At 37.4% G+C, this 12,614-nt stretch overlaps 1 protein-coding gene across 3 annotated transcripts in view; it reads right to left on the bottom strand.

Annotated features, from left to right (window-relative positions):
* CADPS2 (calcium dependent secretion activator 2) overlaps positions 1-12,614 on the bottom strand; it is a gene marked incomplete at its 5' end in the record, with an annotated part of 304,710 nt that overhangs the window by 45,652 nt on the left and 246,444 nt on the right. For 2 of the 3 annotated variants that reach the window (XM_082042914.1, XM_082042915.1), the window contains one exon: positions 7,120-7,261. In XM_082042914.1, the coding sequence (XP_081899040.1) occupies positions 7,120-7,261 (142 nt within the window). Of the gene's footprint in view, positions 1-6,870; positions 6,991-7,119; positions 7,262-12,614 lie in introns of all 3 variants that reach the window. The other variant, XM_082042913.1, reaches the window with a different exon arrangement.

Here is a 12,614-nt window from a genome sequence, read left to right as displayed (position 1 = left end):
TAATTAGTAAGGACTTTTCAAATCAGTGAAGATTTTGCACATATGTTTTCTTGCCTTCATAACTTTGGTAGATAAGCCTACCAAAGAAATGAGGATGCTAGTAGCAATATTGTAAAATGGCTACCAGACAAATAGTCCCTTGATAAATGCTCATTAATTGTAACTGAGGGAATAACATCAGAGCCCAGTGCAAAAAGAGAACAGAAACCATTTAGAGAAATCAGTGTACAAACAAAACAGGGGATTAATATGGCTCTATGTCATCTCAGATTGTCCATGTGGTTATAAAGATCTTCTTCCATCCTGAACTGATTGCTAAATTCAAAGACATTTGCTTGTGATAAGATAAAACAATTTAAGGCTAATCTTAGCAGTAACTAAGCAGTTATACTTCCACTGTCATTGTGGATTAATTACATTTTCATGATGCATTGTATTGCAATGCCTGGATTATTGTTTAAGGACAGCCATACTACGCAACACAGCATTCAAGATATTAGTGACACAAGCCAGTGAAACTCAGACTGAGAGTCCCATTTCAGAGACAAATAGTTTAAATATGTCACTACTGTCATATTCTTCTGCCTCATGACAAAGGGACAGCATTATCAAAGTGTTAAGGGATCCCAGCTCTCATGGAAGGAGTCCGTGAGTGTTGAGTGTGTTGAGAACAGAGCAGGGTTGGATTAAAAAAACAAACCAAAAAACCAAAAAGGACCTCTACTATCTGACCAGCTACTGCACCCCTCAGCCAGCAGCAACACCACCGCCCCACACCGGTCAGCACAGACAGCGGGTGGTGAAATGAAGCCAAGTGACCGACCTTGACTTCAGCTGTGGCTTCAAAGGGCACATGTTTCAGTGTCTTCATTATGCATAGCAGGATATTGCGCAGTTTTAGACAGGCTTTTTTGATATCATGCATATTTTCCCCACTTATTTGAAACAGTAATTGTTAATTTTTCATTGCATTTTGCTCCTGAAAGAAAACAGCAGGAACAGGAAAAACACCTGTGGGACTGCTAAGATTACAACTTGCACAGGGATGTTACCCGTTAAGGTTGGACCTGAATAGGGAGCACTCTTACACACTGCTAAGTTTAATTAAGAAATAGAAATAACAAATCACCCAAACTTCTCAGAAAGTTTATAACCCTGTTAGACTGTTTCTTAAGTTATATGATAAGCAAATACTGAAGACTTCATTACACCTGCTGTGTACATTGGCAGTGAGTGAAGTTGTAGAGGCTACATTATACACATTATTTGATTCAAAAGAGACTAAGTCAATTTTTGAAATGACTGCAGTAAAAGAAGATAAATTATATAGGGACAGAAACAGAGACAATGTCAGCATATAATTACAGTTGATAAGCACACATACTTTCTAGAAAACAATCCATACTTTCTCAAGAAACAGAACTACCATTTTTCATCATCAGATCATACAACTTAACCAGTTTTCTTTTTTCCATAGTTTTTTTCTTTTTCATCCAATGGAATTCCAAATGAAATTCTTTAGGACTCAGGAGGACTAATGTGCTCTCAATAACATCAATGTATTCTTATGCACGTTCACTCCCTGGTAGCCACTTAATTTGGTTTTATTAGACTACCAAATGAAGTTCCACAATTATAATAAATGCAATAATGGACACAGGTTCATGAAACACTAATTCATTCTATGAGAAACTAATTAATTTTTTCTTTTTTTCATGTAATTTTAAGCTCCCATCCTTCAATTTTTTATTCAGCAATGATATTTGAATTTGAGTAACATATCATACTAATAAGATGGGGAAGGAAAATAAAGTGCTACAACAGAAACTATTCGTTCCTATTTCACACATCCAGACACAAACATCTAATTTGTTTGTTAAATGTTTCAGAAAACTGATTTCAATCACCTTGTTACTGCTATTTGTACCAGATACTTGTTTTATTTGTATTTTAGGATTTTTCCTGGCCTCTTAATCAGCAAAAACATTAGAAATAATACTAATTGCCAACACATCCCTCAATACTCTGAAGTAGTCATAGAGTCTACAGATTACATTTCCTTACTAGGGGCTGGTTATGTCTCTTCAGAAGAAGAGCCAAACTCAGTTTTTAACTCCTGCACTTGAATCAAACCAGTAAAGCATTGGAATCTCCATCCATTATTCAAGAACCTTTTTATTTTAACATGTATAGTAAAGGTACTCCAATCTAATGAATGGAATAATATTGCTCTAAAAGGAAATGGAACTGGTATTTTCCTTCAAAAACTTTATTCAATATAGCTATACTTTTAAAATTAAGCACAAACTTCAGTGTTTTGCTGGTCAAAACCTCAGGTTTCAGCACTAGTTCTTTCTGCAAAAGGTACTATCTAGTTCTCCACTCTTTTTAATCAGATCATAGCAGTATAAGGTTTCCAAAGATTTAAAGAGGCAAATATTATGCCCATTCTATTTTTTTTTTTTCAAATGGCAATTTAACTTTGTATTTGGTCACACTTTGACTGGGAGAGTGGACCAGGTATCTCTAGAGGTCCATTTTAACCTAAATTATTTATGCCTTGCATCATGCTGAACACAGCAAAAAAAGGTCCAAGACATAATGTTCCTCCAAGATCATCTAGAATATTAAAGTTAGGAGCTGCATACAGCCTCCTAAGCAGTTCACTTATCCACTGACAGCTGAGAGAGGCAGCTTCCTACTAGGCTTGCCAGCTACCTAAGCAGTGACAATAAGTCAAACAGTCCACTAATAAAGCAAGTCCACTGCCTGCAAGATCAGTACACACACCACTCCAGAGTACACGTAGAATATATTTCTTGCCCAGATGCGAAACCCCATAGGGAAGTTTGGGATATTAAAATATAGGAGAAATATTAAATTTCTAGGGACATTTTCCATTCAAAATCAGCTGGTTTCCTACAAGAATTTGTAGAATTTATCAAGGCAATGATGGTGATTTTATAAATTACTGCAATTATCATTTTTTTAAGGTTATTATTGAGTTACTACTCATTAATGTTTTGTGGGGATTGTTTACAAAACAGGGACCAGCTCTACTTCCTTTATGCTGCCTCAAGACGTATATTCAGGTCTCAGAAAGTCAACTCAGAATTTCTTCAACAGAAGAGGATTTTCATTAATTACAGAGTCAGTGTTGCGGTCCCCAACACAGCACTGAAGCGTGGCCCACAAGCACATGGAGAGGTCCAGCAGCAGAGCTCAGACATGTCCAGAGCAGATCCCTTCACGTCACCATCAGAGCACTGTGACTGCTTCAGCCAGTCCCTCCTGTCACTTGTTATAGCTGAGCTACAGCAGGAAGAATATACCTGACACATTTCCTTTGATCTTGCCTGCTCTGGCTGGAAGACAAGACAGGACTACTCTCCTGCAAGCATGTGTCCTATTCCATGTTTTCCAAGCCTGGAGTTTTGTTGAACCTGATGTTCGAGACTAGCATCAGATACCAATGGACAACCTCAGGTCTGTATCTACAATATTTTTGGTCAGTGAATCTATGTCATGTCTGCACTGAAAACAATAATATTATATAAATTAAACCATAAACAACATAAATCACTCACAAATCTAACTTAAAAGCCAGGTCTAGAAGAGGTAGAGAAATTAAAGTATGAAAGGAAACAAAAATGAAATTTAAAGTAGTATATTTGAATTAATGAATAATTAGGGAAAAAACCTCCTTATTCTGGCTGATTAGAAACTTTTATAGAACATTCAGACTTCTCTGTTCTTTAAGGGTGCTGTCTTCAGCCAAATGGAACAGTAATTCACAGTGTTCTGCATGTCTAGCCAAGGTGTCCTCTGAGTTGTCCTCTCTTGAGACCAATCAACAAAACCAGACTGCTACTCATAACATGTTCCCCTTTTCATATCTCCCTTTCCAATTCCAAATAATAAAAGGTTAAGCCAAAACAACCGAAAATAGGTAATGATCTCCCTAAGTGCTATTATAAGCACCATACAGTAACTCCTGCAAAACATGTGCTCAAGGAAAAAAAAAAGAAACCAGTTAATTAAAAAATATAAATGATCTTCTCTGGTACTGTTCAAAAGAATTGCAGCAAATTTTAAGTGAAAGAGGGAAAAATCTATTTTAATCAATAATGCACACAAAGAAATGCCTAACAGTGAATATATTTTCATCTCTTCAGCAAAAGTTCTTAGGTAGGCACATAACAGCTCTGTTGAATATGAAGGGACTTAAATATGAACATAACAGCATGTACATGAAAATGAACCAAACAATTTTGGAGAATACAAAATCTCTTCCTATTGCTGTCAAAACAGACACAGGACTTAGCATCCTTGCTAGACATTTAACTGTAACTCAGTTGGTTCACAGACTGCTTTTTCTTATTCTTCTTGCCCAAAGATTCTTAATTGTGTAATTCAAATCATTTCATTGCCAAAAATCACCATTTTCAAAGAGAAAGAGAGAAGTTCAGCACAACTTAGTGACATACATAGTCATCTTTTGCTACAGCATCACCTGCACGGCTGGGAGGAGGGAGCACAGTGGACTGGGAGAGAAAGACTTGGGGCAGTCAGTGGGGAGAAGGATTCACCTGCGATGACTGACAAAGCATGGCCTGGGCTCCTGAACTCCGGTGTCTCTGCTGATGCTACATACAATACAATATGGCATTCCAGTCCATAGTAGGTGTGTGTTCATCACATTGAAAGGGAAAAGTGACAGGAAACACTGGGTTTCGCTTAACAGGTATTGGACCCTCGGTATTTGGTCACTCCTCACTGAAGAATTTAACTAGGAAAAGGAAGCTTTGTTCTTCCTGAAAAGGATTGGATGGGACAAGTGGGGGAAATAACACACTCCTTTCTTTCATGTAACAGTGAAAGTAAACCACTTCCTCTACCAGAAGCTCAGACACTGCAAACAGCAGGAAAGAGGGCACTCATTACCTTGGGAGGAGAAATAATGGGCTTGCAGTGCCTTCACACTTATTTTTGATTCAAATACAACCCACAGCCATTCTGAGAAGTTACTTGGCTCTTCAGTAGGACGTAGGTAGGCCGATTCTTAAAATAGTACCTGAATTCCACAGTATTACAAAGGTAACTTAATACTACCTGCAATCTTGAATGTTAATTTATACATATTTCACAAAATACAACTTGAAAACTCCATATTTAGGAAAAAAAGAACATGAAAAGGTGCCTACAGCAGAGCCAGCACCTTAGAAGACCGTTTTCAAATGCTGTGAGAGGCGGCTGAAAGGAGATGTTGGCCTTACAAAGACTACACTGCAGTGGGGATACCACTTGTCCCCACTTCTCTTGAGAAGCAGCAGAGCGACAGCTACTGCTGGCAAGTGCTTACAGCACATATCAGCCTAAGTGTTCACCAAACTCTTTGAAAACCTCACTGATTAGGTTAGGATGCTAAGCAGACTTTGCCATACACACCACGAACCTTAATACCAGAAGATGTGCAAAGACAATGTGCCAATGGCTGAATTTCACTATCCTCACACATTTTTTGACAATACAGTCTAGGAATTTATTGCTACGCCTAAACCTTTATTTAGGAAAGTTCTACCACCTCCAACCAGAATCCATATTTATTATCTATTAATTATAAATTCAATATTCAAAATACACCAATTTTAATACCTACAAGTTATTTCTACTGGATGGGGTTTCTAGAATACAGACTGTAAGAAGATCACATGTAAGATTATAACAACTCTTAACTCTGAAATCTATTCTTTAAAAAAAGTAACCCTTGAAAGAATGCGAATAACTCAAAGGAATTTGAGTAGCATAAGACCAATTAGTTTGTATTCAAAGCTGAAATGACTTGCATAAGCACATCAGGAGAAATGTAGCATTATTATAGTAAACACAAAGGTACCAAAGCCAAGGATTAAGAGGAATTTTGTCAACTTTTAGGGGAATTATCAGCAGAACAACAATCATAATACTCAACATACAAGTGCCAGAAGTCTGGCAGAGCACAAACTATCAGCTCTTGCAGTAATGGATCTAAGTACTTGTTAAGAGTGTTTAACTCTGTTACAAAACTTGAGAAGATAATACTTGGCTTGAAATCATATTATCAAGCTTTGCATCTTGAACATATGGTTTTTGAAACCTTGCACATTCATCCTTTCCTAATACAACTTTAGCTAAACCAGGGTTCTTCTTGAGCCTTCCTCTAGTGTATATGAATGTGTCCTCACACAGAAATCTGGCCTGTAACTATGGGAATATACCTATAGTACAGGGCACATCTGCTCTATTTTCTTTTTTTTTCTTTTTCTTTTTTTTTTTTTTTTTTTAGGAAAAGAGCACTGAAGTGTTGAAGAAAAGTAAAAAATAAATACATATTTTTTCAAACAGACAAATTGATGTACTTCTATTTTGGGTACTAATTAACCTTTTACTATTTCCCTGTAACACAGATATTTAATCTAATGACAATATTTGCAATCAGTGATTTTCAGAACCAATATATGAGTTAATCGAACCCATGCACAAATATGATGGGTTGTCTCACTTCAAAAACACATGATCTAAAATCAATTATTCAAAAGGTTCCCCACTGTGTTTTAATTCAGAAGAGTCATTAGGTTGTTTAGGGTATTAAACACCATTCATACTATAACTGAACCTTTGTCAAGTTGATTTTTTAAGTTTAAGACTGCTACATTTTAATGCACTAGGAAGCGCAACTCACTAACAGTCCATGCTTGGCTCACTCCCAAGAAACAATAATTTCCAACTAAGGGATCATAAACACCATGCAATCCAAATACAGCTGCACAGAACACTAGCAAGGCCATGCAGAGCTGACATACAGTCAGAAGGTTATTGAAGAATACACACGTGGAGTCATACAAAGAAGCCATCCAGGTTGGTGTAGTAATGCTAGGTATTTGTGGAAGATTAAGAGGCAAACTTGGAACTTTTGGAAGAGCTACATTAGGAAGACTGTTGGTGATGCTCCTGTGAAGAAATAAACAATGTAGGAATACAATAAAAAATAGAATATTTAGAGGACAACGGGGGAGAACACCTGATTAGACAGAAAGCTATAGGCAGGTGCTTTGTTCAGAACTTGTAGAAAGCACTTACTTGACAGGTTGCCATGACTCTTGTTCAAGACCTCTGTGAATGGACTGGGCAATTGATGATTCCATGAGATCGATGTAGCGGATGACCATGGGAACAAAAATTTCTTGCAAGTGCTTGTGAAACTTTCCGTTGCACAAAAATGCTTTAAAAACAAACAAAACACAAATAAACATGTCAGGCCTTTCCCTGTTTTGTTTTGCTGTAGGTAAAAGTATCTCTTAAAATGTCTGAGTATACAAAAGCATTTTAAGAACAAGATCCAGCCTGTGCAGGAAACATGGTTCATAAAAGATAAATGAAGTCCTCCATGAGGACACTGCAGTATACTTTTAACTGTCACTTTACAAAAGTAGGCACTTACTGAAGTACTTTGTTGAACCAGAATCCTGTTGCTGCTTCTTAAAATTAATAATATGCCCTGCTGAATCTAGGCCTTAGAAATTTTGTTCAATACTTAGATACCAAGACAGAACAAAAAACCCCCAACCAACCAAACCAAGAACCAGTATTCGATGTCATTCAGTTATTTTCACTCTCCTTATGTTAAGCAGAATGAAGGTTACAATAAATGATTCCAGCCTCACTAAGCTATATGCAAATATATAGAGGCATGCAGCACGTCCTCCAGATTGCTTAAAAGAAAAAGGCAATATGTGATATACGAGTGTTTGGAGGAACAATAACAGTTTACCCAACTGCTCTGTGTCCTCAGGAGCTGGCAAAGTCCTGAATAATTGCCCATAGCCAGGCAGGACATTCATTGAGCTCTTGAATAGAAAACACCTTGGTATGCCTATGCATGTCGATATTTAAAAATCTCAAAGGACAGAGCTCACCACCAGAATCCTGGCTTTTCGCACCCTAACACATGCACAAAGCACATCCAGACCCCAGGAACAAAAGCACCTCCCAGCCAGTCAGCGTCCATGAGAAACAACCCCAGCAGCCACACTCGCCTCTCCTCTGCCCTCTCAACTGTCTCACAAAATTTTAAAGGATGCTAATTCTACACTTTGCTTACAGAAGTTTGCAGATTCTCTGGTGTGCTCACCTCTGACTTTACAGAAATTGTAGTCTTATATCCATTTAAACTAGTTGCCTAAAGTGCTTATGTAAGCTGACAATGTGTAGTACATGTAGAAGTGTTCTCTTGCTTTTTGAAAGAAATTGAGTTTACTGGTGAGCATATTATAAGCATAATGCATATTATACAATGTAGCTATAAGCAGTAGAAAATCACCGGCTTCACAGATGGGATTTACTGCATGAAAAAGTGTATACACAATGCAAACTGATCTGAAAACCTGAAAATTAGTTGGCCACCACCATTGCTTGTCCCTGTATTCCTCGAAATGTTCTCTTAGCAAATCCTAACTCTTAGCACACTAGTGTCCTACCCCACCAAGGGAGCATATCAGTTTCATGTTTTGAATGTGTCTGTGTTCACCCATTAATCCAGCACTATTTTTAGGACTATAATAATATTCCCATGTGTACATGGAAATCATACAGGCAAGCTGAGCCATAGAGAGAAATTCTCATTATTTCAGTAGCCCTCCTTTTCTCCCACACATATTCTGTTGTTTCTAGTTCTCTTGTGAGTTTCTTCTCCCACCTATTCCTGTATCTAGCTTCTCATTTGATTTGGATGGGTACCACAACTGCATTTTGACGAGGCTTCCTCCTCCTCCTGTTAAGAAAAGGCTGGATCATAGGGCTCAAAACCCTGAAAGAGACCTCATAAAATTATAACACCTCTTGTTCCACTACTAGTACAACTCCTTGCATAACATAAAAATAATTTCTGTAATTTCCAGAAAGTCTTTTGCCTTCCATTCCTGAATGATGTCCACCACAAACTAAACCTGGGAGAAACGGAGACTATGGGGAAAATGTGTCATCAAGTTTCAGTTCCCTATTGCTACTTGTATTGCAAGGAAGTCCCTTTATGGCTGAGTGTCTGGACATTAATGTTATTATTTTTTTCTTGACTACAATGATCTGAAGGCAAGAACTACTCATAGAGTAATGGGAAATTATGTATCAATCGCTTTTACGTAAGGAGACAATACTAATACAATCTGGTTTCTAGTTTTGTTCACCTGCCTTGCTCTTTTTAAGAATTTTGAAACTTTAAGCTAATTTCAACCATATTACACACGGGGTGGAAATATCAGATATATGTAGTTTCATGAAAACAGGCAGCTAGGTAGCAGGCAGAGATTACTAGGGTTTCCGCTGAGAAAAAGACAGCGGCATTGGCTCAGCTCTTATTAAACACTTGAGAATCCACCCTTGAGAGCACCTGTAAGTCCATTACAAACACGCTCCATTATTTACACTGCTCATAGAACTACTTGTTAACGAGCTAGTTCTGGCATATTTATTTGTATATCAGGCATTCAAAATTGTGCTATTTTTTCTATATTCACATCTCTTAAAACTACAGCATTTGTCATCAGCAATAATAACAACTGAGAAGGATTTGGATATTAACACAAGGGTGTGGAAGCTTGCCCACACACTGTGTGTTTCACAGTAAACAGCTGATGAACATCACCTTCGAGAAACATAAGGTGGCTGGTATCAAGCTACATATTAGGCTGAATTTTTGAGACAACTTCGAGCTTAAAAACAACAAGAAGAATACAACTGTGTCAATTCAGTTAATTTTGCTGCTTTATAGTGAATCAATGCAGGTCTGGCATTAGTCAGGCAACCACAGTTACTTAAAGGGATGAGTTCGTAGTTTACTGTTTTGAGCACACTGCAGAAATGCTCTGCTGCAAGACCTACCCTGGGAATTACAGTAATAAAGCCTCATGGGCAGGAGGGCAACTTTTGTTATTCCAAAGTCAAAATGAAATTTAAAGAAGTCATAGCCAACAAAAGCTGTTCACTTGAAAAGCCAAATCATTCTCCTAAGAGCCTGACAGTAGCCTTTTCAGAAAAGTGAAACCTTCCAAAACGATGCCAAGACTCTGCCTGTGCCTCCACAGACATCCCTCTGTACATGGGCACACAACCGAGAGAGCTCTCTCAGATCAACAACTCGGTGAGCATCCTGTTTTCCCAGGGCTGAGGACATGGCAGCTCTGATTTATCCATCTGGAGATCTCTGTCAAGCGTTACTGCAGGGCAGGGAAAGAACTTGGAGCACAGGGGTAAGTGATATAGCTGAGTATCATCAGCAGACTCATGGCACTCTACCCAATGATTAGAATTGATCTTGCCAAAAGGTACCACCTGTGCATCAAAGCAGATGGGAAACAAGAGATCCTTGAGGAAATGCCACACTTCAAATCCCTCAACTACCACTTGTCTTCAAAGCTATGTAGCTTAATTCTCCATTGTCTTGTCAATACTGACACCCCACACTCTCTTCATATGAGACATCTCATTTTCACACATACAACAACAAAATGAAAGCCTATGCCAGGGCAAATTAATGCATAGACAATATTAATGGAAAATAGATTAGAGGAACAAAAACAAATCCCCAAGTGAAAAATTCTTGAAATATTGAAGAGAAAACTTATTCAGTTTTTACATACTAGATAGCTGAAATATATTAAAATATGACAAGAAAAGACCAGAGGTGAAAAGTACAGTCTAATAATGCAGCACTGGAATGAGGTTTCTCCTCTAACAGTAGAAAAAGAATTTACTGTGACTGCGTACAACAGCAGCTGTGGGGCTTGTTTTGCTTTTTACTTATACAGGCACAGCTTGGGAGTTATCCTGGAGTCAGCGTGCTACACTGTTCCCAAAAGCTTCTGCAGAATCAAAGGAATGGAAGAATGACACAGGTTAACACGAGTCTTTTCCACTGATAAAATTAGCACTTTGCCAGACAGTCTATAATTATCCTGCTCTCCATAGGATTCTCAGGAAGGCAGCACTTGGATCTTCTGGCATATTTTATATCCAAAATAAAACTAGTAAATTTCAAGAAGGAAATTTCCTTGAGGCTCCATTTTGTATTCATAGCAGTTGAAAAACAGCCAAAAACTTGTAAAAAGAAAGTTTGTATTTCCGCTAATTTCCTGTTTATATTACATCTGTCTCCATAGAGCATTTATTAATCAGGTGCTTAAATTTTGGTGAAAATTGCAAGTGTCTCAGCTTATGTAAAAATTTTTGCATATTTTTACATAAGAGACATACATTAAAGTGATTTTTAGAGATGTATTATGTGGAAGCAAGCTGAAAATTTATTTCATCTTTACAAGACAGAGTGATGTGAACAGCTTATTGCACAATTTGCTTGTGCCTAAAACTCAAATTCAGTCAAAAATTATTGGATATTCTGGTGAGCAATAACGTAACTTGAGTTAGCTCTCCATATGACTAACCAAAACATGTAGCTCTAATCTGAAGGCAGGTTATGATTTCAAAGTAACTCTTAACAGGACTGAACAAAAATCCTGAGTCTCTAATCTAAGAACAGATTACTACTACAATTAATGAGGATGTTTGATGAGAGGTAACAGTGTGGGTCTGATGTCTGCCCTGATTACCTTAAATCCGATTTGTTTTCTACCTCATCTCCACCCTGCAGTTTAAGAGATAGAGGCTATGGTGACATGTATAAATTCTAGTACAAAAATGGTACACAGGCTGTGACAACGCAGGAAGGTGATATTGCCTTTGGTGGTGGTTGAGACTCTGCTAACAGCAATAGTGGAAAAAACATATCAGAGATGTCATGTTGAACAGATTATAAAATGGTACTGCAGTATTAGATATTATTAGCATGTTACTTCTTTTATTAATCATAATTACCTATCCTGTTTGAAATCAATAGCCAGAGTTTTTTTAAATCAGCTTCATCAGACTGTCTACAGGTGAGCCCTGGCTGAGTTACAGCAGGTACACAGACATTTCACTAAATAATGATGGAAAAAAAAAAGATTATGAGTTAACTTTGTAACACTTCTAGTTTTGACTGAATTGTGCCACTGTAGTGATACAATAATGCTGAGCAACAGCACAGTATATAGTGTCAGTACGTGATACTTGGAAAGAAAACTTGGCAAGGAAAGAAGCAGAATATTGAATATACAATTGAAAATCTCTAAAATAAGCTAAATATATAAACAAACACTTCATGTAACTAGGCATATGCCACTAAAAGATATCTCTGACACTGTCTTAAGCAAAGAGAAAATAAATGTCTGTCTTGAGGCACTGATTAATCTGAATAATTAAACAACTACAGAAAGTAAATTGCCTTCTAGAGCAGACCCCTTCATAACAGAATTTATAAGCTCTGTGGACAAGAAGTAACATGGTTATTACAGAAAACCAGACACGATCCTGCAACGACCATGTCCTGCTTCCCTCTATGAATATGCAATTCTGGAAAAAATAATTTCTCTGTCAAAGAGAGATATTTGGGACAGTTATTGCTGTATAATCTGCAAAGCTTTACACAGTCAGGCTAATTGTGTATGAACAATAGAAACTTTGGAGATCATTAAAATGTATACTAT

This window comes from Streptopelia decaocto (genome assembly GCF_964273445.1).
Source record: "Streptopelia decaocto genome assembly, chromosome: 1".
NCBI classification, from domain to species: Eukaryota; Metazoa; Chordata; class Aves; order Columbiformes; family Columbidae; genus Streptopelia; species Streptopelia decaocto.
This window is presented reverse-complemented; position numbering and strand designations above follow the sequence as displayed.